We start from the raw sequence: 27,317 nt of genomic DNA, 5'->3' as shown, positions 1-27,317 counted from the left end.
GCTTGCTGCTTCATTCAGGAAAACGTTTCCCGTTTATACCCTTGACTCGGTCCCCCTCTTACCCCGGAGGGTCCCGACCATGGATCCCATCCATTTCTCAAGGCAGGGTATTCTGAAGCTGCTTAAATCAGTCAAGCCCTTCAAGGCCCCCGGCCCTGACGGGATTCCCTCTATCCTGTTGCGAAACTGTGCGGACGCTCTCGCTGCTCCCCTGGCTGCCCTCTTCCAACAGTCGTATGATGCTGGAGCCTTCCCCTCCGACTGGAGCACAGCTAACGTCACCCCGGTATCGCCCGATAGCCCTTCTCTCCCAGGTCCTCAAGCTGGACGAGCACGTTAATGCCTCCCAGATTACTACACATCTTACTACTCACGATGTTCTCATGCCGTATCAGCATGGTTTCCGCAGTAGTTTTAGCACTGAGACTCAGCTTCCCTGTTTCCTTGAGGACTGGACCGCCGGTCTGGAGGCAGCGGGTCGGGTTGACGTTATATTCCTCGACTTCCGGAAAGCTTTCGACTCGGTTCCGCATGAACTTCTGAAAGCACTCTTATGGGGTCCGTGGCAAAACTCTCAACTGGCTGTCGGCCTATCTTAGTGACCGAAAGTTCCGCGTAGTTCTCCCTGGAGCTGCTTCTGCTTGGCTCCCTGCTTCCTCTGGGGTCCCTCAGGGTTCGGTCCTTGGACCGCTCCTCTTCATAATTTACATCAACGACATTGGGGATAATGTTGTCTCAACCCTCTACATTTTCGCTGACGATGTGGCCCTATCCCGGGCGATCTTTTCGTCCAATGACTATCAACTCCTGCAAGGGGATCTCGACGCCATCACTACATGGAGCAAACAATGGAAGCTCCCTCTGAACACTGCAAAATGCGCCATGCTCTGCCTTCGTCGCTCCGGTCAACCACCCGTGGTGCCCGTCTATCGCATCGATGGTGTCGCGCTCAAGGTTGTCACTTCTCAGAAATATTTGGGTGTCACCATCACCGACACCCTGGAGTGGGCTACCCACGTTGCACGGGTCACCTCCCAAGACGCTCGCGCCCTGGGCTTCGTTAAGCGCCATCTTGCCCATTGCTCTTTTGCCACTAAGACCCTGGGTATAAAAGCTTATGTCCTTCCTATCCTGGAGTACTGCTCGGCGGTCTGGGCCCCCAACTCGGCAAGCGGGATCCATTCTATTGAGTCTATCCAGCGTCGTGCTCTTCGTTTCGCGGCGAGCGTTGGCTTTTCGTGGGACACTTGTATGACAAACGTTCTAACTAATTTCAAATGGAACACGCTCGCTTCGCGCCGCCATTTTAGGCGCCTAGTTCTGGTAAACTCTGTCGTTCACCGCCACGGAGGTGCCCTTGTGCCTCTTTCCGCGGTGGCCTCTCAGTGGTTTCGTAAACACCGCGGTCTCCGCACGGTGTCTGTGGTGCCTCCGGGATTCCGTATTGCGTGCCGCAAGCACTCATTCCTTCCCTCGTCCATTCGGGACTGGAATTCCTTGCCAGACCATCTTAAGGGCATTCCCGTGCAAACTCTATTCCGGAAGGAGTTGGCGAACTATCTCGAACTCTATGACTAAGTGTCCATAATCTCTCAAGCTTTTTTATTTTACAGTTGTATTACCCTTTTTCGTTGTATGTATATTGTTTTTTGCTTATTGACTGTACATATCTCATTTCTCACTATCTTGACGTGATGGGTCTCTGACCTTTTGTTAAGCTAATAAAGAACTAAAGAACTAAAGAACTATGGGCATTGAGGCGGGACCAGTTTAAAAATTCCAGCTTTCTTCCAATTTCTACTCCGACTTTTTTTTCTAACACAATAATCGTCACACTAGAGTCTAGACTAACTTGTAAGATGAAGGGCTTACGAAGTTACCAGAAACCTTTAGTAGTGGTATTAAGTTACAATGAATAATGAAGTAAAACACCACGCGGCGCGATTCACGATTCGCGGCTTCTCGAATAATAAACATTTATTTTTTTTCTAGAGTTTAGACATATCCACATTTCACATTCCATGACAAATAATTTACAATGGGACCAATAGAAAAAAATCATGGTAAGGGTCACTGGTCCTAAGGACCAGTTTATTCTTGTAGACAATAGTGGTCACTAATCCTAAGGACTAGTTTTAAAAAATCCCTTATTTCCAAGACTGCTACCAATCCCCCAACGGGTGGTCGAGATACTTCCGCCACGGGTGTCCCCACGGCCCACCCCAGTCCCCACGTATACCCCGTTGGCGTGGCCGTTACACATATCTCACCCTGATTAATCAGTTATTGTGTGTGTGCTGGTGTCTAAGGCTTCGGGTCGTCACCGATGTTTGTGTATCTCAAAAAAAAAAAGAATCTGGCATTTTATTTGCCATTTTCGCCACAGCGGTTTTTTTGATTACATTTACCTGGAGATTCTAGAATTCTTCTTTTGTTTAAAGCGTTGTTTTTACCAACAATTCCTGTAATCGTAGGGATTACATAGTTATGTTGAAATTCAAGAAAATCTTTATAAGGTCTTTTGTTTTACCGCACTGAACTCTGTTTTTAATATGGCAGAAAAGCCTAAAGAAATGGGCTATTGGTGGCCGATAATAAGAAATGATATCAAGCGTTTGATAAAACAAAAGAACAGCGCAAGGAAGGTGAATGGAGATTTTTCCAATGTACAGTAAGTTAAATTCTTCATTTTGATTTGGAAGAGATTGCTCATTAATGGATAGTGCTTAGTGTGGAACAGCTCATAAAAGTAGTTTCACCAAACTCCCATGTATAAGAATGGATCATTTTTCTGGTTGGGAATCTGTAAAATCCAATCAATACTAATATGTTACTCCGATAGGGAACCAATAGCTGAAAGGCACAAAATATTTTGTGATGTGAGGATTAGAGCTGTGAGTGTTATGGCTTATAGGCGATTGAGTTGTGTATCAAGTACTAGCTGTTTCGGGTAATAATATGATCAAGTCAATTTGAGAAAAAGTTAACTAGTAGAATCCACCAGATAATATATTTGTTGAGTACGGTGATCAAGGACTTGATTGACAAAAGTATGTTAATGAATACCTGAGCAGTCTTCCACTTTAAATTAAGAAAAGCCGGTACTCAGAAATGGTAAATTACCTAGAAAAGAGTATATATTAAACTTATTATTTACCATGGTGAATATTAGTAGAAATTATGTTTGATTCAGAGAAAACGGCATGTTATTAAAAGATAAAACTTATTTTATACAAGACGTTTCGAGCCGAGGCTCTTCTTCAGTCGTTCGTTAGTTTTAATTTGATTTAAAATTTTACCACGCGCCATATTCAAGTTCTAATATCACGCGAGCAGAAGGTCAGCGTGTTAAAAATAAACAACAATTTACGTGTTGTAATCGAATCAATGTAACTGATAAATCCAAAGTATATGTAAGTCAGTGTGAATTATTAAAATATAAATATAAAATAATTTTTTTTTTAAATCACAATATTACCCCAATTAGTTACTTCCTGACATCCTTTATCTAAATTTAAATTACCTAGTTTACGAATATACAATCCTTCATAGAATTTTCTTTTGTACCAATTGGTTTCATGTTTTAAAATTTTGTAATCATCCCATTTAATAGAGTGATTTAACGTAGAAAAGAGTAATTTGTACAAAAATTGATGGCATAGATTTCATAAAACATAATGACATGGAATATGCTTGCAAAAGCTTATGTAGAGGGGAAAATGAAATGTTTTAAGTTTATCATCTGCTAACTTGAGTTCTGTAAGCTGTCAGGTGGTAAAAAGTATGGCTTGTAAGTTACAGAAATTGTTTTGGCTTGTCAGACAGTGGCCCACTAACAGCAACTGAAGCTCATAGGTGTACTATGATTTTGGTACACAATTGATGAAACAATGTTTTTAAGTATATAAATTTACAGAAAATGAGGCCCCACAAAATTGCATACTATTTCAACCCCACTTATGATCTAACAAGACTCCCAGTAGCGGCGCTAAGGTTTTTTCACAGGTGGGCTAATTATTTTGTGGCGCTTAAACCATGGAGTGTAGCTACACTCCATTTTACAAATTTAGTGACCCCTTATAAATTTTCCAGGAAGCGAGAAGAGTAAGGTCGTTTTCTTGGTGCGGCTTTCGTCGCATTTACTGGAGCGCCTATGAACTTGTATCCAACGTGGATTCCCTTTCTTTTCTTTCTATTGTCCATTCAACCTTCTCTCAATTTCCGCTCCCTTCCTCCCGAATCTATCTATTTATGGTCTACTATCTTATTGAGTAAACAAATTGATTTTGAAAGTTTTTTTTCCAGAAAATTTTTTTTAATAAAACAAATTTCTAGAGGTAAAGAAAATTCATAAATTAAAATATGTGGCCTCTTAATTATAAATATGTGGCCCTTTTAATATAAATATGTGGCCACTCTAAGAAATGCAGGGGGGCTAAAGCCCATTTCAGCCCACCCTTAGCGTCGCTACTGAAGACTCCCCATAAATTATTTTACCCTTTCCTAAGGAGTGAATGTTAGTTTGGTACTGGTGCAATGTGGTGTGAGTGTAGGTCCACTTGGGATTGTTGATTTTTTATTAATTTATTTGATTGAATTTTTTTTATTAATTTTTATATGTGAATTGTGTGATCAATAACTTACATACAGTGGTAATGTAAACTAAAACCTTAAATTTAATTACTATTTATAATTTATTTTACTCTGAATTGGTATTACTAGAGAATCTACTTCTGTACACTTTCATATATAATAATTGAAAATAAAATATAACCACTTTAATTAGGTAATTAAAAGTGTTAGCTTTTTAATTGGTTTTAATTAAAAATTCTTTATAATGTAATTAAAGAAGTTATATTTTATTTTAAATTATTACCTTATCTGTAAGCTGCCTTTTATCTATATTTTACTTTAATCAATACATTGAAGCATAAGACTATCAAGGCCCCCGTAAGTTTGAAATGAATGGGATTCTAACTTTAGGCTAACGACTGGCCAAACTGGCTACATGAATCCACCTGGTGGTGGAAAAACGAAACTTACGCACAAATCCCCTAATGCATGCTACCGGAAACTGCTTCGTAGATGGCAACAGGTGGTTGGTGTGAGGGGCATTTGGAGGATTTGCTCTTTTTCTTCACCAGGTAGTGTAGATCCTTATTTTAATTTTTCCAGCGCCTGTCTATTGCTGAATACATGGGCCCTTACGCCCAATTCAAACTTAGGGGGGCCTTGTAATTGAAGTAAAATAGGCTAATGAAATCAATGGTTAATAGCAAAACACAGTGAAATAGTTCAACCTTTAAGTGGAATAACGTTATGGAGATGATTGTGCAATCTTGAAATATATGCTCTTCATTAACGTTTGCCATCCCTAAAAATAGGAAACCAAAGCCATAAATAAGGCAAAAAAATTCAAGAAAGAAACAGCTATGTAAAGTGTCTCGATATAAATTAGGGTTGTAAATGAATTTGATTTAAATCAGTAAATTAAATTTAATAGCAAATTAAATAAAGTAAGCTTTAAAAAATCATTGAATCAACTATTATACTTCAATGTATTTATCTAAATGTAGAAAAGTAAGCTATAGCAATATCAATTCTGAGCAAACTAACTTAAATTTAGTTTTTAATTATAAATATATTTTTAACCATTTATTTTAAGTTTTAAAGTTACCACTGAACTCACATTATGAATAATTTTGTCAAGAAAAATCGATTAAATATAAAATAAATCAAATATTAAATTAAAGCAGTTCCTCCCCCACATACCCTCTAAGTTCATAACAAAAGGTGTGATCTTCATTTCCTAAGCTTTTATAATTTAAATCACATAACCTTGATTTCAAAATAAATTTGATTTTAAATTAAAATTTTTTATAAAGATTTCTTTTTTCATCTTTACATTTGCACAAATGGAAAAACTTTAGTGATGTTGGATTCGAAGAGCACTAAAACTTTATGGCCAATTTTAAAAATAATTTTAAATTATAAATTTTACTTTGAATTGAGTACAGTCAGTAAATCCTGGGTCCTTAGTTCCAGAGTGGTATACTAGCTGTATACTATAATCATCAGATTCTGTCCTATGCAGCTGTGGTCTTGTAGCCAAGGGTTACTTTAAAAACCATGCAGTCCAAACTGCGCACCTTACAAAGCCACTGGTACTTAAGATGTGTTTTGACACTAAATTACACTTTAGTAAGCCTTTTGAGGTCAACTTCCCAAGCTGCATGGATTGATCTTTTACCCTCGGTACCAGAGGTGAGGTGGTCTAATTTACCGATGGATCTAAAGGGCATCATGGGAACGAAAAGGCTAATATCCTGTCCAGGGAGGGTGCAAAAGCTGGGTTAAGTGGGCCAGAACCTGCTCTATCCATCGCCCGTGGCTTGGTACGCAGCCTGGGCTCCAAGTATATGTTGGATCGTCAACTCAAGCTTTGACTTGAGATGGATGGTCAGAGGCAGGCCAAAGACTTTATCCCAGGCCCTAGCTCTAGGAAGAGATCAAAAGAGCTGCTCTTGCTCTCCAAGATGGGATATAAGACACTTAAATCTTATTGGAGTCAATGATGATCCAATTTGTAGGGCTTCTCTGGCTGAGGTGGAAACTGCCTCACATTCTTTGTAACTGTGATTACTATGTGGCTTAAAAGTTTGATCATCTCGGTTTGCACCAGTTGGAGACGCATGACTTCTTCAACATCTCTTCCAAGCGGATTCTTAGCTTTTTACGTAAAGGCACAGGTTGGGGGTTGTGCAATGGAGCTAGGGTCTAAGTGCACGGCTTTCCACCCCTTTCAATAATACTTTAGAGTAGATATTAACAATTTATTTCATTTCAGACCAAAAATCCCCTCCAAAAAGATTGATTGGAGTTTGCACAAACAAGTGGAGCAGAAATGTGCTGATCTCTTGAAACTTTCGAAAATAGCCAAAGGAAAAAGCTCAACAATTGAAAAATTGTAATGTAGTTTTTTAATTTAAGTAGGGCTTAGGTTTTAGTAGTGGTTGGTAAGGAAAAATGAGAGGGTTGTCATATTTAAAAAAACACACTTAAATATACTCGCACTTTACCGTGTGGTTCTTATTTATAAATATTTACAGAGCTTCATTAACTGGTCTGTTCTTGTCTTCTGATATAAACAACTTCAGGCACTTCACATATTTCAAACTTCACATGCAAATTAACCAAGAAAAATTAACATAATTTTCATTGAAAAATGAAGCATTTAGTGTTTGCACTTTTTAAATTTTTCTTAATAATCAAAAAAATTTAATTAATCTAAAATTTTAATTTTATTGAATTTATAGATTTTTAAACCACATGGCTCTTTTCTAGTCTATTAGTTTGCTACTTTACTGCTACCTCTATCACGTATATAATAAAATAAAATTAAATGGAATAATAACTAAATTTAGTTTCTGTATAATATTTTATTTTGCTCTAATATGTTTTGTGTATAAGGAAGGGTTTTAAAACCATATTTTTTTCATTTTTTCTTCTTTGATTTAAATCAGCCAACACCCTGAAGCATTTTCTGTCCCATTCTTAGATATTATTTACATATTACTTGATACATTTTTAATTGCAAAAAGATAATGTTTCTTATTGATAAGTTACTCCAATTTTAATATTCTAATTCAATTATAAATAAATATTTAAATTATAATTTGCTTATCAGACTTAAACATTTTTGATGGCTCAGATATCTTGAAATCAAAAATATATGCAAGTGTCTGCGAACTCTCAGGTTTATTAAATATTAGTGCCAAAAGTACATCATATTTAACCATGACCCTAGATGATCACTTAATCTATTAACTGTATTTCTGACAAAAGTAACATTTATTTAGTGTAGTTTACATAATCTCTTATCAACATGGTCACCAAGATGAGATTTTCAAATGGTTCATCATTAGAAATTTTGACAGCCAGCTAGTTCACTACACTTTGTCACCATATTTAACATAATTACCCGTAATGGTATTTTCTTAAATGAAATCAATCTTTTTCGTGAGATATGACGTAAATTTCCTCACTTCCAAATCTGTGATAAAAAACGCAGATGGAAACATCTATAATTTACCTCCAGCCTTGAAATCACTAAATTTTTTTCTAGGGTAACCTTAATTATTATTACTATTATTATTAATGAAGGGGTGAAGGGCTAAGGAAATGCCCGTTAAGACTTGAAAAGTCCAATAGCCGACACAAAATGGAGAGTCCTCTTGAACGGCACATTATAGAAATCAGAAGTTTCCAGTTGATGCATACCAAGATGCTCGAATCTTTGGGCCGCGTAGTAATCGCACCTACAAAGCACATGAGAGGCGGTTTCCTCCTCAGCCTGACATGCCCTACAGATTGGATCATCACTGATTCCAATCAGGTAAAGATGTCTGTTAAGGAGACAATGACCTGTAAGTAGGCCAACGCCCAACCTGATATTAGATTTGGAAAGCGAGAGCAACTCCTTAGCTCTCTGCCTAGAGGGGCCCGAGATAAACTCTTTAGCCGGCCTTTGGCCATCCATCTCAAGCCAAAGCTTGAGTTGACGGTCAGTCATGGAGTTAGAGATAAGGCCGCGAACTATGCTAGAGGGGATAGGAATGGCAGGTAACCTTTACAATAGCACAAGGAATAGAAGAATTTTCTATTTACAGCTCCTCTAATTGTATGTTCCGTGTGAAACTAGGTCTCATTGAAATATTTTCTGTGGAAATGTTATACAGAAGCGTACTTATGAATGACTGTCACTGATTGCATGTATTGGTAATATTAACAGTAATTAAGCAATAACTAATATGCTAAATATAAAATACGAGAAAGTAAGTAATGAGTTAGCCTACTATAATAAAGTATTTCCACGTGCTTGACATTGGCTCTCAGATACCTAATTATTAGTGTAGGGTCAATAGTGGTTATCTGATGCAGGTCTGTGGGCACTGTCCAATGTGGTTCAAATCTCTTGTTTGTTTTAAAAAAAAAAGTACCACTAAGCTGGTTAGAAAGTACCATTTTTAACTATTTATTATTTATATTATTTATTGACTCGTTTGAATAAAAATTGGGTAAGCCTAAACAGCCCAGAAACATAAAGTAAACAAATTCCTTGATATGAATTATTAGACCCACCTTCCTGAGTTGGCCACTAGATGGCTGTATTTAAATCAGAGTTTACCAAAAGTATATGCAGCAACTTGTTATGCAGAATCTAGTTTGAAGAAGAAATCTTATTTTGGTTGTAAGTGGCCGAAAACATTTTCCGTTGCCATGGCAAATCGAATGGGTAGTGCAACGTATCCTTTTGGGAAATTTCATATCTCATATAGGTCTACATTACGGCTGACTTTGAACTAAATCGGCAATAAACACCTCGGGTACACTCCTTGTCAGTATTTATGATTATAACCTCTACAAGTTTTTATGGAAAGGAGAAACTGAAGAGCTCCTGGGAAACCTGTTCAAATAGTGGGGTGAGAACTTGCAAACTGAACGCAAAAAGAGTTTTTCGGGGCATACATCCTGAAGTTGGGTTTCATAAATACTGAGGATAAAACATAATGAGTTTATTTAAAACTATAATTTAACATAATTAATAAATATTAATGATAAACTAATTACAACCGTACTCAAGTGAGAGGGAGTGCAAAAACTAACTGCATCAAACGTAAGCTAGACAACGGGAAACTACCGCGCATGCCACACGATAACAAAACCCTCGCCAAATAAGACGCGTCATCAAATTGGATGGTGGCCAATTTAAATAGGCAGTGAACATCATTTTACAACTATATGACAAAGCTAATATTTAATTTTACCTCATTTCTTCACATCCAGTGCCAAAAGTGGGGAGCGAATATATTCCTCTTGCTGCTAGGTTAAAGTGCTAACCACTCTGCCAACCCACTGCTCTATTTTATACACCCTTTCAGTGGCTTAAGGTTAAATCTAACCAACCCTGAAAATTTTACTTGAAACATGTAGTGGCACACCGAGAGCCCCCTCCAGAACATTTTTTTACATATTACTTTTCATCGGAGTCCTCCACAAGCTACCAAGCCCCGCCTTCAATTATCTTCTGGGAACATGTCTGAAAGCTTAAATAACTCCAATAATATGGTTATAAATATCATGTATTTTTCTGATTATTTCAAGGAGTTTCTATCAGTTGAATTGTAAAGAAAATGAATCTAAGAGACCCACTTTATCAGAAAAGCGAATCGAAAGTGTTAACATGGATTTAAGTGGTATAGCTTTTGATGATGACTGGGATGACCTAAGTGATTTTCAAGATAAGAATGGTTTGTATTATTGATATCTGAAGGTACTCCTTTGTGTATGGAATATTGAATTTTGAACTGTTGTAATATTAGTCAATTGCTATAATCTGCTATTTTATACATATAGAAACATATGATGGCTACAGTTCAAATTTAGATTAGATACAAAAACTGTTAGTTGATTTCCGTGTATAATGTAAATATTGGTTTTAATTGGCCTGAGTATTTACTTGTCACTAAATTATCACTGGACAAAAATTGATAGATCAACCAAGAAGCACATTTTTTGATATTTTTTTTAAAATAATCAAATAAATCGATTTTTTTTTAATTAAATCGGATTTTTATTGATTTTTAGATTTTAATTAAAATTTCAAAGTTTTATATAATTAAGTGTCATAATTTTACCTAAAACAAATATGTTTTAATTTTTATAGACTTAATCTATATGTATATGTGTATATATCATAGAAGTTTTTATTTTTAAAAACCTATTGTGGTACTTTAAAAAAAAATCGGCGGAATCTCCACCCTCAGGTAGAATCCAATGCAACATTAGGGAGAAAGTACAAGAAAGATTATATTTAAACCTAAATTATAGCAGTTGGCAAGGTTTTTTTTTTCAAAAATACTATAAAAAATTTATTTAACTCAGCCAACCCCAAGGATCGAACAAGGGTCGAAAAACTGCCTCAGTGCCGAGGCCGAGGCAACGGTTAAATGGTCAAATGTATAAATAAAGCTTCCAAATAAAAGTTTTAATATCAAATATTGTAGATGTTTCGTCCCTCCAAGCAGCCGCGCCCCCTAAATCCAAAGTTACAAAACTAAAACTAAAACTTTCAAGTATTGACTCCTCCTCCGCGGAAGAGAAGGGAAAAAGCGTTCAAGGTGCCGGTAGCCGGACGATCGTCTCCACATATTCATTCTCCTTAGATATAAATTTTACGGTAGGAAATGGTCCAAAATTTCAGTTATCCATGTTTTTAATAAGAGCTATTTTTAGACGACCCTCGGACCGAGGCCGAGGGTTTTCCAAATGGCCGAGGCTCGGTTCGATCCTTGGCCAACCCTGATGAAACCAAAAAAAATGAGACGTGTAAAGTAGTTTATTTAAGTCTTAATTAATTTTATTGTTAATTTAAACTGCTATGTGGAATAAGTTTTTGGATATTAAAGTGATTAAAGAAAATCATTTAATTAAATCACGAATTATATTTCAATGTATTTTACAGAAGTATAGGCTCTCAAGCAATATCAATTCAGAGCAAACTAACTTAAATTGATTTAAAATGTAGTTTACATTACCGTTGCACTCACAATATTATAATCAATTAAATCAACCAATAAAAATCTTATTTAACTCTAAATAGATTTTTGAATAGGGTCAGTATTAGTTTTGACTGGTAATACATTGAAAACTTTTAATAATTTTGATGTACTCACTTTACATTTCATATTAAAAACGTTAGAATTAAATATTTTTTTTTAGTGAGACATCAGAAAAAAGTAGTCAAAGAAAAATCACCGATATCACAAAGAAACTTAAGTTGCATTGTAATTGATGAAGACAGCAACTCCAGTTTTAAAGAAAATGGTAAGAAGCTTTATTATTGCATCTATAACCAACTATAATACTCGTTTGATTATTATTGTGTAACAAACAAAAATGCAAACACACCAAAGCTCGTAAATGAGAGTATTCATTTAGTAACATACCGAAATAAACTGGAGGTTAAGAAAAAAAGTACCACAAAATGACCGCCGACATAATCGTTCACCTTTGTGGCTTGGTTAATTGGTTTTGACTATCCACATATATTATTTAATGAATGTTGGGAAAATCACGTAACAAATTGTTAAAAGCATCAATTTGATTTGCTGTTGGGTAGGTTTCAACTAAAATGAGCCAGATCAAACCCCTGATCTAAAATTCAACAAACTTATACAGTGGTATGAAACTATACGTTACTTTTTCGAATTATATTAAATTTTTTTAGAATAAAGCATTTTAATTTAAGGATTTTAACTTTACGTTTTGTCGAAGATAATCAAAGTATAAAAGAATATAAGAGTTATTGACTGTATTTGAATTCCTCTACAATATGCATTCAACCACATCCCGTTTAACATTTCCTTGGGTCTGGTTGGACAACAAGTTTGACCATACCTGATAACATTTGAAAATCGTTAACTTGAAACTCAACATTTGGCATTAAGGTAAATCTGAATACCTTGCCTTTACTTTAATGGACATGCATTAAATATATAAGTACTTAAGTGTCACTAACTTACTATGTAGATTTTCAGAGAAGGTGATTAAATTGTGAAGTTAAAATAAATTATTTTAAATGATTGTCCTTTCTTATAAAAAAAAGCTATTACTAACTAACATATTACTTTGTTGCATTTTAGTTAAAGAAGAGGTAGATACTATTCCTGAATCACCAATAAAGGTATTTCAGTGTTTTATATTTAGTATGATTTAATGTACTCACGCCCAAATTTCTTAACCATGATCAATATAACAACAACAATTTAAGACTTAAGCAAGACTAACGCTTTGTTTTAATTATTTTTCCTTTTCAGTTAGGTTAAAAATATGGATGATTCTGCTTAGGTTTTCACTTAGCTACTAAAAATAACAACCTGCTCCTAGTTAGATATTCTCAAAGTCAATCAATGACTGTGCAATTATTGAAACACTTATTTCAATCAAAATTGAAATACAGTAAAATGGATTTGGGTTTTAATTTTTAGTTTATGTATCTGTATTTTAGGGAGATAATATTTTCACAAAACCAGACTGTGATATTCCGTCAGATTTTGATGAATTTGATGATTTTGATCAGCGTGTACCACCGCAGGACAAATGTTCTAAAACCATTATCCCTTCGAGCAATAATACACCAAACTGCGAGAAGGCATCACTAAAAACTTACGTTAAGAAATCACCAGAATTTATTAAAAAATCATCGTTTTTCTTCAATAACACCCGTACGAATACATCAGCTGTTACTAGTAAACCTTCAGCAGAACATAATAAAACTACACCAATAAGTCCATTCAACTCAAATCAGGCAAGTACAAAGTGAAAGTACTAGATGTGCAAATACTAAGTAACCTCTAATGATTTTTTCTTTTTGTAGAAAGAGAAACATTCCAATGAATTAGAATTGAAAAATATAAATGAACTTATTTTGAATGAAGCGATTAATTTATTTCAAAATCCAAGTTCTTCTTGGAAACCAGAACTTCAAAAAGCTTTACAAAGAGGGTTTGTTAATCCAAGAATGTATTTATTTATATTTAGCAAAAAAAACTGACCATTATTTGAATTTTTTTTGGTGAATATCAACGATACTGAACATTTCTGTGTCAAAATTAGTTTGCAGAGATAATAATTTTTGAAAATTAACAAAATTTTGCGTTACTTTTCCATATGTGGTATAGTAGGATACATGAAATATTCTTACAATGAGAGTACCCGAGGTGTTTATTGCCAATTTTGATCAAAGTTAGGCGTAATGTAATCCTATGAGGTATGGAATTTCACAAAAGGAGACATTGCACTACCCAATCAATTTGACATGGTAACCAAAATAGTTTTTGACTACTTAATACAAAAATAAGATTTTTCCTTATTTTACCGAAAAATGTTCCTATTCACCCAAACTTTATGAAATTTACCTAAATGTGGTCTAAATTACACATTTCGTGATTTTAAATTTTTTTATAAATTGTCGTGAAACAGAGAAAATCCCATGCTTTTTTAAATGTGTTGCCCTTAATGTTGTTATCTATGTACTTTACCCTAAACTATTTCATGATCAAAAGGAGGGAGGGCTAAAACAATAAACCACGCTTGGAATATGCTCAACCAAGATCTCATTCTCTCATTCTCTTCCGTACAAAACAAAAAACCAAAATAAAAGCGTCGTCTGCCTGGCAAAACGGCCAACTTTGTGAAGTACCGTATAACAATATATAACAAAATGGAGATTGTTTTGTTTTAAGTGATCAAAAACATTTTTGGTTGCCATGGAAAACATGAATGGGTTGTCATTAATTTTAAATGTTTGAGAAACCATGGCGTTAGAATTTAAAATAAAAACAACAGTACTTAAAAGCCAAGATACTTCATGGTTAAAATTTTTTGTTTATTTACATTGGCAAGCTTTTGGACCGCGGTCCCTTTTCAAGCCGAGAGTTATAAAAATTTTAACTCTCGGCTTGAAAAGGGACCGCGGTCCAAAAGCTCGCCAATGTAAATAAACAAAAAATTTTAACCATGAAGTATCTTGGCTTTTAAATACTGTTGTTTTTATTATTAATGGGTTGTGCAACATCACCATTTGGGAAATTTCATATCGCATATAGGAACACAATAAACGGCTCGGGTACTGTACTTGTTAGTTTTTTATTATATTTTGGTATCCTGGTATCCTTCCACGATACTTTTTTACACTCGTCTTGTGTTCGGATATAGGTGCTTTACCAAAATTTTCAGAGGGCACGCAGGCAGTTTAACAAAATTTTGCAGAGGATCGTGAGTTGCCGATAAGCGTTACTAGTTTTACCATAGAGGATGACAAGTGGAAGGACAATGGGTATTCGGCGTAGTAGCAAGGGAAACAAAAGCGTTAATGGTCCCTGTCAATAAAAGGGATGCTACCACATTAATCCAATTGATTGAAACCAGGGTTATTAAATTGCACTGACTGTTGGAACAGTTAAGCTGTGCTTGAATACGATCCTGATTTCAAGCTCTTTGATGTGAACCATTCCGTTCACTTAATAGATCCTGAAACCGGGGTCCACACAAATCGCATAGAAGGACTTTGGGCTCACGATAAATGGGCCCTTCGTCCTTCTGGTCGAAGGAAACATTTTATCCCTGGATATTTGGCTGTAGTCGCGCGAAATGTTAAGGGAAAATTGTTTTTTTGCCATTTTTGAAGGCAGCAGCTACCTTTCACTCGCCTGCTCCTTGACCATGTAAAAGATTTTACCAAAAGTGGATAGGCAAAATCAAAAAGTTTACTTCGTCCGCGGTTGCTAGCCTTTGGCTGTACACCTCGTGTAATCTGAGGAGCAATAAAATCTTCTCCCTCCCCCCCCCCCCCTGTGAACTAACCAATCAGCTTTGAGTTGTCTGATGTTGGATCTTTTAGAAGTAGTTCAGTATGACACTAGCTTTCAAAGCGTCAATTCTTTACATAATCGTCTGCTTTCAAAACTATGGTCTGCTAGTTTATTGGAAGACATGTTCACCAAGTCTTAGGGAAATTTTTGAACGTTGGTTATTCCAAAATGGAGAAAAATATCGGAGTAGATTTAGTTTTAAACATTTTAGCGGATGATTCAAAGAAAAGAATGAAATTGATAGTTTATGAGAGATTCCGGCTGCTTAGTAGAATTAATTCAGGATATGCATACTCAATACGAAATGCGGTACTTTAAACACTAAGAAGATTCTAGTGGAGGGTATTCTGGAATAGATCCAGTATTCTCTTATGATAGAGAGTGTATTACATTGAGTTTGCTGGTTTTTGAAATGTATATTAGTTGGATTCCTCTTCCGTGGCATATTATTAATTCAGTATTAACATGGCAAAATAGAAACCTGTAAACAATCACTTAAGAATCCCGAATCCAAATTATTATTTGAGATACGATACGGAGCCAATAGATTTACTTTAAATAATAGCACATGACCAGTAGCAGCCAATAGGAAATCACTAATTTATTTTTAAAATTCCTCAAAACTTAAAATTTAATTAAAGATTCCAAGAACCAAGAACCTCTTATAAACTGGCGCAACTTGTTTTTAATTTGCCATGTTCCCTGTGCGATGGCCCTCAAACGTAATCTTGAGCAAATGGGGAAGGAAACAATTTCGCCCTTCTCAGATTACAGGAGGTGGGAAAAGGAGGATTAAGTAAACTTTGTTTTTGTCTTTCCACTTTTGGTTTTACTAACATTTAATTTATGTTAGTTTGATGATTTCTGAAAATAAAAATTGGATAATGCTTTACTTTTATTGCATATTTATGTCTTTTAAGGCCATCGCATATCCTACTTCACCTACAACAATGAAGCAGGCCAAATTTTGGTGAAAGGTAACGCTAAAAAACATTAATTTTACTAAATTAATATCTCTGTAAATTTTTATTTCCACAAAATAATATTGACAAAGAAATGTTCAATATCGTCTAAAGTAAAAAATTGGACATGCGTTGGTGTGTTGGTATTTTGCAAAATATTCTATCGTAATGAGAGGGGGAAGGTGCAAGGTGTGTTGGTCAATTGTATTGGGAAACTTATTTTTTTAGGAAAGAAATTAGTAGGAAGGAGCATACTGTTCAAGCATGAGGGGATTGGGGGCAACACTAGAAATGTTTTAGGTGTAGTCATGCTCCTTACGGTGTATTTACTGTTTAAAATAACATGTTCTCTTAACAAATAACTTGAAATCCTACTGTTAAATGCATATAATGACTTAGCCGGACTCCTTATATCTGGGTTTAAACTATAAATAAAACATTATTATTATTATTAAGTGTAAATCCAGATTAGCTATTTTTTTGCTGTTTTGTGGGTTCATATTAATGGCAGATATGTTCTCTTGAAGGGTCCAGAGTCCAAAATGTTTTAAGTTAATTGAAAATCTAACACAGTGTTAGAGGTACATAGAACCTTGTGTTTAAGTGGAAAATATTTTAAATTAGATTTTACATTCTTATTAAAAATTGTATTAGGAATTTGATTTCCTAATTTTAATTGGGAAATTACTTTTATTACGAAAGTTAGGATTTCCGTCAATTTTATTTGTGGCTGTTTTAAAGGAGAATGGGTGTGGGGGTTTTTATAAATGAATGTCATAAGGATCAGATTTTTTTAAACCATCAATTTAATGGTAAATGACAATTTAAGTCGCATTTTAGCAATAATTTCTGATATGAAAACTTGTTTTTGTACAATAACTGTTAAGCTTTAAACTAAAGAAGTAAATTACTTATTCTATGCTATGAATTAATTAAAAATAAATGTCTGTCACACCTTATAATAGAGAATATAGTTAATCGAATCTAGTCAAAGCAGTGTGAAAGGACATAAAATTCTTATCAAACTTTTTGCAATCCACTTAGCAAGTATTAGGAAAAGTCATATCTTTGTTTTTGTATATATCTTTACACTACAATTTGATTTTTGTATAATTTTTTAGACATGAATTGGTTGATAAACGAAAAGTGATAATGCAAAAAATAGAATCTGCTCATTGTACTAATATTGAGAAAGCTGCTATGGTAAATTCCATAACAAATGTTATGGCAACGAAACGTTGTGAGAAAGCAGCATCTTCTCCTTACACAATAGAATCATCCACAAAATCTATTTCTACTGTCTCAAACGGCACGCATGTTAAATGCTCCAACAGCAGTATTGATGACTTCTCAAATTATAGCGCAGTATCAGAAGACTTCTGGGAATCTGACTTTGGTAACTATTGATTTTTTATTTTGTGTATGCTATCTTAAATTTCAAATTGAATAAAATTGGTATGCTCAAGGGGGATATAAAATCATTTGCATCTTAAACTCAAATAAAAAGTGAAACATAAAGTATTCTTTTTCTATAGCAATTTCTGATGATGAATCTATCTTCCCGTCAAGACCAATTGTGGAATCACCGACTTCTAAATATACTTCCCATGAATTTCCTAATCCGTTAAATAATTTTACCAAATCTTCCAAAAATTCAATAGTGAATTCTACATTCAGTAATCCAAGCACCAGCTCATCCGCCACAGGTGTAAACAATTGTTTACAGAATACTAAAGGTATCATAGTTCAATTTCAATTTTCCGAATTATATTTTTAGGACAACATAAATAAAATAAAACATTACATTTATGTAAATCCTTTAAAATATTTGGCAAGCTTTCAAGCCGTAGATCCTTGTCAGGCTGCTTTTTCAATCTACTATTAAATAGTAAATTGAAAGCAGCCTGACAAAGCAACCTCTGCCTGGTAACAATTATGATTTTGAAATTTTATAATTATATTAGGTTTATCAATGTTTTATATTACATTGGTAACAAATCAATTCTTTCACAATTTGCAAAAACCTACAGCATTGGCCTTTTTTTTGTGAAAACTATCTTGGCAATAGTTTTGCCAACAATGAATCGAAGGTTCTCAAAAGGGGCAATTATCTTATGTAGACAAAATTAAAATGTTTGAAGTATGTTAGACAAAAATTTGGAGTAGCTATTGTTTGTAAACCTGTGGAAAAGTGCAAACATAGAGGTTGGTTTCATCAGATCATTTATTTACAATTTTAGCAGACCTCAAAAAACGAAACCTTCATTAAAATATCCTTATCTTGCATGCATTTCAAATATACATCTATTAATAGTATTGAGTCATCGACTTAAATTGAAAACCTTTTAGGAGTGCCTGGAAGTTTTGTTGGCAATTGTTCAGATGATGGCTCTAGCAAGAAATTTAAAGGTTTTAATTTTCCACACTCTCAAAAAATGTTAAAAGCATTCAAGGAAGTATTTGGCTTAAAAACGTTTCGATTTAATCAACTTGAGACTATAAATGCGGCGTTACTAGGAGAAGATTGTTTTGTTCTCATGCCCACCGGTGAGTAAATTTCATAAAAATTCTCAGTTGTCTTGAAAAACGCTGGAAATTGGGAAATTAATTTAAGAAACACTGATTGGCTTTCACATTGAAGTTCTTGAATTTTTTTAAAATTTATAGTTAGGATAAAGTAAAAAAAAAAGTAAATACCACTTATTGCACAATGCATAGTTTTTATTAAAAAAAGAGACAAATAGTTTCGCCTCCCATTCTGGAGACTTTTTCAATAAGTGGTATTTTTTTTATTTACACCTGTAGCTTAATGTTTAGTTATCCGTATTTATTTGGTTAAAAGTGATGAGATAAGGGAATTGTTATTAGAGTCTTGAATTTAGTTGAGTTTAGTCAAATATAAAAGTCTTGTATTATTTTTAGTTCCCAATAAATCTTTAGAAATCTTAAAGGGATCCATCACTCACAACAGGGGGAGGCATAGGGGTAACATAAAATCCAGACTTGCAGTGTGCTTCAAAACCAGTTTTTTTGTGACCCCTGTGCCTTCCCCTGTTGTGAGTGAGGGATCCCTTTAACCACCCAGGCTTAATAAACTAGGTCAAACTCTTTACCAAATGAAGTAATACTTATGGAACCATTAAGCTACTGCAGCAAAGTTCTAAAGATGTTTGTAGCTACATGCTCCAAAATACAGTCAAAACATTGTCAACTCATGTATTTAAATCTAGTTTCTTTCTTAGAGGTTTCCGGAGGTTTCTAAATATAAAGTGAAAAAACTTAATGACTAACTTTGTAAAGTAACAAGCTAAAGAGTACTAGTAATTTAAAACATAACCTACATTATTGTGACGCCATTGTTTAAAAAGGAGGTTTAATTTCTCCGAAAGTATTTAAAATTCTAAATGTTTTTGTTCTAGGTGGTGGTAAAAGCCTCTGTTATCAATTGCCAGCGGTTATTGATGGCTTAACTGTTGTTCTTTCACCTTTAAAGTCATTAATTCAAGATCAAGTTCAGAAATTGAACTCATTGGGGGTAAAATTACATTCACAACTATTTTTGGTGTGCACTAATCAAGATATATGTTTTTAGATCAAAGCTTTCAATCTTTCTGGAGAACAAAGTATAAGTACTGCCAATGAAATTTACAATAAATTGAATGGAAATGCTATTCAACTGCTGTATGTTACTCCAGAAAAGGTAAAATATGTCATGGTTTTCCACTGACAGTCCAACTTTATGCCAATTTTAAACCTGCCTGCTCCAAGTTTATTGTTTGTTTTAAAGGTTGTATTTTCCATTAGACTGCAGCTAATGGCATCAATGTTTGGGGGCCCCTTAAAAATAAACTTATTTTTTCAATAAATCATTAATTTAAAGTGGTTCAAGTTCTTATGTGCACACTACGCACTAACAGAAAAAATAGCTTAAAAGTTGAATTGATTTTAATCTAATTTCAAGCTAACTTGGCAGGTAACCCAAACATATATACACAAGACCCGGTTAAAAACCCATTGCTCTAAGATAACTAGCCTGTTATTTTTTTTATTATTGTGATTGTTGTTTTTGTTAGTGAAAATTTTATATAGGTTAAAATCTTTTAGGTATGCGCAAGCAATAAACTTCTATCAACATTTGAAAACCTTTACCAAAGAAAGGCTCTCAAACGATTTGTCATAGATGAAGCCCATTGTGTTAGCCAGGTCTGAATTACACTATCAGTTGCATGCCTGCTATGTATGGCTTTTTCAACTGATGGAATTAACTTTTGATTTTTTCAGTGGGGTCATGATTTTCGACCTGACTATAAAAAGCTCTGCTTACTGCGTGATCGTTTTCCTGAAGTTCCTATGATGGCCTTAACAGCAACAGCAACACCAAGAGTACGAATTGATATTCTAAATCAGTTGAAAATGAGAAACCCAAAATGGTAGGCACTTAACCAATAAATTATGACCAAAATCTTTGTTTACGCTCTGTAGTTGGAATTATTTTTGATGTGAGATTTAATCTTCCATTGTTAAAATGTTTTTAAAGGTTTTTGCAAAGCTTTAATAGACCAAATCTAGTATACAAAGTTGTTCCGAAGAAAATGAAAAATGTCACTCAAGATATAATTGCTTTAATACAGTCCCAATTTAAAAAGATGTCTGGGATTGTTTATTGTCTCTCACGGTAATGACTCTTTATTTGTTTTTTCATTTAGTCAGTGAATTAATTTAATTTAAACTAGGAATGACTGTGACAATCAAGCAACTTCTTTAGCTAGTGCGGGTGTAAATGCCATTTCCTATCATGCTGGCCTCAATGATAAAGTTCGTTTTGAAGTCCAGGAAAATTGGCTCAATGATAATGTTCAGGTATTTCTTGATAATACCATTTATTAAACATATAAAATGTTTGTATAGTGTCTGTAACTCCCATGTTTGAGACACCCAAGTTAAGTGTGTTAGCCCCACTGAAAATCTTACATTGCTTTATTGGCTTGTAAAAGCTGCTAGACTCGTATCAGTCACAAATTATTAATTTTATTGCCTCTATTAAATATAACCACTATTATAGTTCTGAATAATAATAATAATAATAATAATAATAATAATCACGTATGTATTGGAATAAAAAACAGCGTTTTTCTGTACACTATAAAAACTTTTTAATAATGATAAAAGGTTAAACGTTACATGTTTCGGTCTATGGCGAGTACGCCGCCGTTGTCAAACGTTAGAGCAAGTTTGCAGATTTGCTCTTAACGTTTGACAACGGCGGCGTACTCGCCATAGACCGAAACATGTAATGTTTAACCTTTAATCATTATTAAAAAGTTTTTATAGTGTACAGAAAAACGTTGTTTTTTATTCCAATACATACGTGAATTTATACACTAGACTGGAGTCCTAAGATAATAAATAATAATAATAATCAGCTAGGCCTAAGTCATATGGCTGGGTTAAACTGCATAGTAGGGCTGTGCCAACTGCTCCCTACACTTACTATTACTGTAAATTCTACAAGTTTTTATTGGATGAAAACCTCCTTTCACCAGTTTGGAGATAACTCACAAACTCTACGCAGCAGGAGTTATTCGGAGATTTCTCTCTATGCTACAAGCTGGGATATAATCCGGCGCGCTCCTCTTTCTGCATTATGAAAGTGCTAACTCCTCCATCACCCCTTTACTATCTCTAATCAAAAAGACTTTTTAATGAACCAAGTATCATTTACCATCAAAATGAAACATTCTTTTTGTATATGTAACTGTGTTTCTTACATATATTGAATTCTTATCTTTGACTTTTTTTAACAATATATAGGTTATCTGTGCTACAATAGCTTTCGGTATGGGCATAGATAAACCAGATGTTAGATTTGTAATCCATCAGTCCTTGCCACAATCTGTGGAATCATACTACCAAGAATCTGGTCGAGCTGGTCGTGATGGTGAAATATCAACATGTGTTCTTTTTTACAATTATTTGGATAAACTGAGAATCCTTAAATTAAAAGAAGGTAAAATGAATAGAATAAACATAATCACTAAATATTGAAGGCCATATCAAAAACTAGGGTCGTAATTTAGTATCATAATTTTACCTAAAACAAATGTTTTAATTTTTTAAATACTTAATCTATATATATGTATAATAATTTATTCAATTTAAGCTAATAATCATATAGAAGTTTTTATTTTTTTAAACTTACTTTGGTACTTCACAAAAAAAGGCGGAATCTCCACCCACAGGTAGAATCCAATGCAACATTAGGGGAAAAGTACAAGAAAGATTATTTAAACCTAAATTATAGCAATTGGCGAGGTTTTTCTTTTTCAAAAATACTATATAAATTTGATTTAAATCAGCCAAAGCTGACAAAACCAAATTAAATGAGACGTATAAAGTAGTTTGTCTGAATTAATTTTATTGTTAATTTAAACTGCTATGTGGAATACGTTTTTGGATATTAAAGTGATTTAAAAAATTTATTAAATCACTTATTATACTTCAATGTATTTTACAGAAGTATAGGCTCTCGAGCAATATCAATTCAGAGCAAACAAACTTAAAATGTAGTTAATATTACTGTTGCACCCACAATATTATAATCAATTTGTGAAAATTTTAAAAATCAATAAAAATCTTAACTCTAAATAGATTTTTGAATAGGGTCAGTATTAGTTTTGTTTGGTAATATATTGAAAACTTCTAATAATTTTGATGTAATATTTATATTTTTTTGTGAATTATCAGAAAAAAGTAGTCGAAGAAAAATCACCCGTAGCTCAAAGAAACTTCAGTTGCATTGCCAACCCTAATAAAAAACACAACATAGGCAAAGTATATTAATCCGCTTGGAGTCTGCGATATACATGAAATGGGTGTTATTCTTATTGACACCAAGGGGCTCTTTATAGAAGCTCATTAAAATATATTTAATGAATAATTTAAAAAATGTTCCCTCGGTGAACCTTGGTCATTCAATATAAAAATTCCAGGTGACACTGTTTTAGAATGTGTCCATTTTGAAAAGTATAACAGTAAGAGCCAATATGATTATTGTTAAATACAATCTTGGATACATAAATATGAAATCGTTAATACGGCCTTTAAAGTGTATCAACATGTCTAGTAATATGTTATTTTACTATTTTAAATTTGATATTTTTCTATTAAATTACTTTCCTCTAGCTGATAAATCAAACTGGCAAGCTTTACAAATGCATAGAGCAAACCTTATCAGAGTTGTCCAGTTTTGTGAGAATAAAGTAGACTGCCGCAGGGTCCAAATGTTACAATACTTTGGAGAATTATTTGAAAGAGGGTTTTGCATAAATCAAAGAAAGGTTGCCTGCGATAATTGTTTGTGCAAGGGAAGTTTTCAAAGGTGTGATGTTACTGATCACAGTAAAGCTATTGTTCAATGTGTTAAAGACATAGTTGGTGTAAATGGAAAAGCAAATTTTACCCTTCCACACTTCATTGATGTATTTAGAGGTAATATTTTGCATGGATTATGATTTTTAACATAATTAATGTGTGGACCTTTCTTTAGGCTCAGTCTCTCAGAAGATTATTAGTAGCCAACACAACGGTTTGAAGATTCATGGAATGGGGAAAAAAATTACAAAGACTGAGTGTGAAAGATTATTTCATCATTTGGTCCTGGAAGGTTATTTAAGTGAAGTTATCTTAACAAATGCCATGGATTTTGCAAACACTTATATTCGCTTAGGTTTAAATGCTGATAAGTTATTGAAAGGTGAGGAGAAAATTTATTTAGATTTAAATGTAAAGAAAACCTCTCAAACATTAGCTGTGGTGGAGAGTTTTACAGAAAATCCCGAACTTAATGAGTTAATAGGCAGGTGCTATAGTGAACTACTCGATATGTGTAAAGAGATTGCTACAGAGAAAAACATTCATTACAATAACGTAATCAACATTAATGCTATAAAAGTAATGTCACACGAGCTACCTACCACTAAAGAACAAATGCTTGATGTTTCACACATGACATCAGTCATTTTTGAAAACTATGGCCAAAGATTTTTAGACATCACTATGAAATTTTCAGCTGAAAGAGTTGGTAAGTTTTTCCTATTTATGAACCGCTATTGTACGTTACTAATTCATTCTTGCAGGGGTTCCACTTGGTCCCTAGAATAGCTTAATTGTTTTTTAATCTAGGTCCTTAAACCACATTAAATTGGGATTTGTTCTCTGAACCCAGGTGCAAATATTTTTTGCAGAACTTTGGTGCTATAGAAATGCAACAGTATGAAATTTTAACCGTATAAGTGCTTGAGTTTCAAATTTAAAGGAATTTAAGACTTGGCCTTTCCTCCACCTGGACTTAAAAAAAACTTATCTTAAAGCACTCAAAAGTGGGAAACTAAAGAAAATACAAAAAGCAAGCCAAAATTTACTAATTTTGGTAAATGTCAAACCATGATTTAAAGTCTTAAAATGTTTAAGGGACTCAACTTGTCATTTTTCTAAAAGGTTTTCCTTATATTATGACTATTATAAAATCATACTAATCGCAATATTCATTTGTTAATGAAGATGAAACTTAACTCTTGCGACCTGACTGTAATAATTTGCAAGGCAAGGCCCAAATGGTTTTAGTGTCTTCTGTTTTTCCAGGAAGAAGGTCATATTCAACAAAATTAGTAAAGATTCAGTAACTGAGATAAAGTTAATAGAACTTAAACTGGTTTATTAAAATTATGACACAGTAATAATAATAATAGTTACAGCAACGAGTGCTACAAGAAAATGGACCCAAAGAACAATAATAACCCGCAGTTATATACCAAGATTTAAAAAAATGTTAGTCTTTAGTTATAACATTATAATAAAACATTCCTGATATTCAGTAGGGTAAATATTATTTGTGTCACGAGTCCACATGGCTTTATCTCCAACACCAAGTGACTTAATATGAGGGTGGTGTCATAAAAGCGAACAGCTCCCTACTTTTACCATGAACCCTGGCAAGTTTTTATGAAGGGGGCACCAAAGAATTGAGTTACTTTGGGAGGAGAAGGAGGGGGGGGGGGTGGGGACCCTTTAACTTGCAAACTCATCAAAGGAGTAGTTAAGAAATTTCACCCAAAGCCAAAAACTGAGATCAAAACCCTCTTGTGTGGCAAAATTATCAACCACTCCACCACCCGATTTTGTCTAAATATGTGGCAATGTGTGGTATTAAATTTTAATTATATGGAGGGATAATTACAAATTATTGAAATTTGGGCAAAATATCAACACACCAACGAATGTCCGTTTTTTTATTTTTTTTTGGGAATTCACGGAGATATAAATTTTTTAAAATTAACCTTTTTTAGCGTTATTTTCCGCTGAATTGTTGTAGGTGAAGTAGGATATGCGTTGGGGTAAAATACCAACACAACAACACATGTACGCTTTTTTCATTATTCGGCCCGCTTCATAGTTGTAGTTAGGAGACGCGATTAAGAAATAAATATGCAATAAAAGTAAAGCACTGTCCAATTGTTGTTTTGCGGAAGTTAAATTTTAGTTACATGGTCAAGGAGCAGGCGAGTGCAAGGTAGCTGCTGCCTTCAAAAATGCAAAAAAAAACAAATTTTCCCCTAGATATTTCGCGCGATTGAGGAACCTTACTGCGGCCAAATACCCCAGGATCAAACGTTTCCTCCACGGATCAAGGAATGTGACCATTGACACAGCATTGAAATTAACACAATACCTAAATATAATCATAAACAAAGTGTTGGCGCCACCCCAACCCCATTCTTGCTATCACGATGGGCCGTCTAGCATCGCGACATAGAGGACATATTATCAAGAAAATAGTAGCATATACTTTGTCTAAACCCAATTCGTGTATCTTACTACACCACAAACGCAAAAGTAACGCTAGAAAACGTTAATTTTCAATAGAAAAAGTTAATTTTCAAAAATTAATATCTCAGTGAATTTTTATTTCCACAAAATTTTTTTGTCACAGAAATGCTCAGTATCGCCTAGAGTATCCAAAAATAAATGAATAAAAAAAAATTGGACATGCGTTGGTGTGTTGATATTCACCCGAAATGGGCTGCCTTTTAAACCAAGTTCCATATTGAGCGACATTTAAAAAATAGTTCCAAGTTTGGCCTGTTAATTAATCCTTAAGATCTTTAATGATAAATTTTCAGGTGCATAATTTAATATGGAATGAGTTTGTTCATTAATCTCAATTTTACATTCTCTGATTATAATTTTTTTATTTTAGTTTTGGATACTGAGCAGGCAGTAACAAGAAGTGAAAAACAGAATGAGTTAAATTTTTCTCAATTTTCTTCTGGAACTTCATTCAGTGTAAGAGGTAGAGGTCGAAGTCGTAAACGTAGGGGAGGTAACCAAACATATGGAGCTGCTAGAAAAAAATTCAAACCGAATGCAGGTAGAGGAAGAGGCAATTCAAATAGAGCAAGGTAAAAGCATCAACCTACTGGTATTGTAATTTAAATCTTGAAGGCCTATGAATGTTTAGTACTAATGCCTAACCCTAGATGGAGTAGGAACTTTTAACTATTTTGAATGTAATAAAAAACATTTTGCTATTTTATATATGGGTTAGAAAACCTGCACCAAAATTCCTTATATTTGCTTTACATATCCTAATCCAATGTTGTTTTTGTTGACTGTGTTCCACTTTTAATTTTGTTTGAATTTCAGAGGACAATGGATGAGCAAAAATGTAACTCCTGCTAGGAGCAATTCCAATGTAGTAACTGTGCCTGGAAGGCGGCCAGGATTATTATCAAATTCAACGGCGGTTTCTAGAAGTTTTTTATCGTAATTCTAGTTATATACTAAAACACGGCAATTTATAATTATTGTTTATTATTTATTCACTGTTAAATGTTAAAATAAATGCTTTTAAATAGATTTAAAA

General features: G+C 34.0%; 1 protein-coding gene across 2 annotated transcripts; it reads left to right on the top strand.

The window, feature by feature from the left end:
• The first annotated feature begins 2,380 nt into the window (after positions 1 to 2,380).
• On the top strand, positions 2,381 to 27,317 carry Blm (Bloom syndrome helicase). Of its 2 annotated transcripts, XM_090165626.1 has the most exons (21): positions 2,381 to 2,671; positions 6,848 to 6,967; positions 10,165 to 10,310; positions 11,782 to 11,886; positions 12,705 to 12,745; positions 13,070 to 13,373; positions 13,443 to 13,566; positions 17,518 to 17,792; positions 17,932 to 18,132; positions 18,746 to 18,943; positions 19,816 to 19,931; positions 19,989 to 20,096; positions 20,501 to 20,599; positions 20,678 to 20,826; positions 20,934 to 21,071; positions 21,130 to 21,256; positions 22,208 to 22,403; positions 23,579 to 23,884; positions 23,943 to 24,476; positions 26,652 to 26,853; positions 27,098 to 27,317. In XM_090165626.1, exons 1-21 carry the CDS (start codon positions 2,553 to 2,555, stop codon positions 27,219 to 27,221), a joined length of 3,732 nt encoding a protein of 1,243 aa, XP_090021752.1. In that variant the 5' UTR covers positions 2,381 to 2,552; the 3' UTR covers positions 27,222 to 27,317. The 2 variants fall into 2 exon arrangements, with proteins under 2 accessions (XP_090021752.1, XP_090021753.1); XM_090165627.1 differs by lacking the exons at positions 2,381 to 2,671; positions 6,848 to 6,967 and adding an exon at positions 9,204 to 9,482.

Source organism: Leiobunum rupestre, chromosome 2 (genome assembly GCF_980474605.1).
Source record: "Leiobunum rupestre chromosome 2, qqLeiRupe1.1.hap1, whole genome shotgun sequence".
Lineage (NCBI taxonomy): Eukaryota > Metazoa > Arthropoda > Arachnida > Opiliones > Sclerosomatidae > Leiobunum > Leiobunum rupestre.
This window is presented reverse-complemented; position numbering and strand designations above follow the sequence as displayed.

Bases quoted from the DNA above. Each gene is read 5' to 3' on its own strand.
- Blm (XM_090165626.1), top strand. From the start codon at position 2,553: ATGGCAGAAAAGCCTAAAGAAATGGGCTATTGGTGGCCGATAATAAGA. The intron at 6,968-10,164 runs GTAATGTAGTTT...GATTATTTCAAG, and splicing joins AGCTCAACAATTGAAAAATT to GAGTTTCTATCAGTTGAATT. The intron at 24,477-26,651 runs GTAAGTTTTTCC...TTTTTATTTTAG, and splicing joins ATTTTCAGCTGAAAGAGTTG to TTTTGGATACTGAGCAGGCA.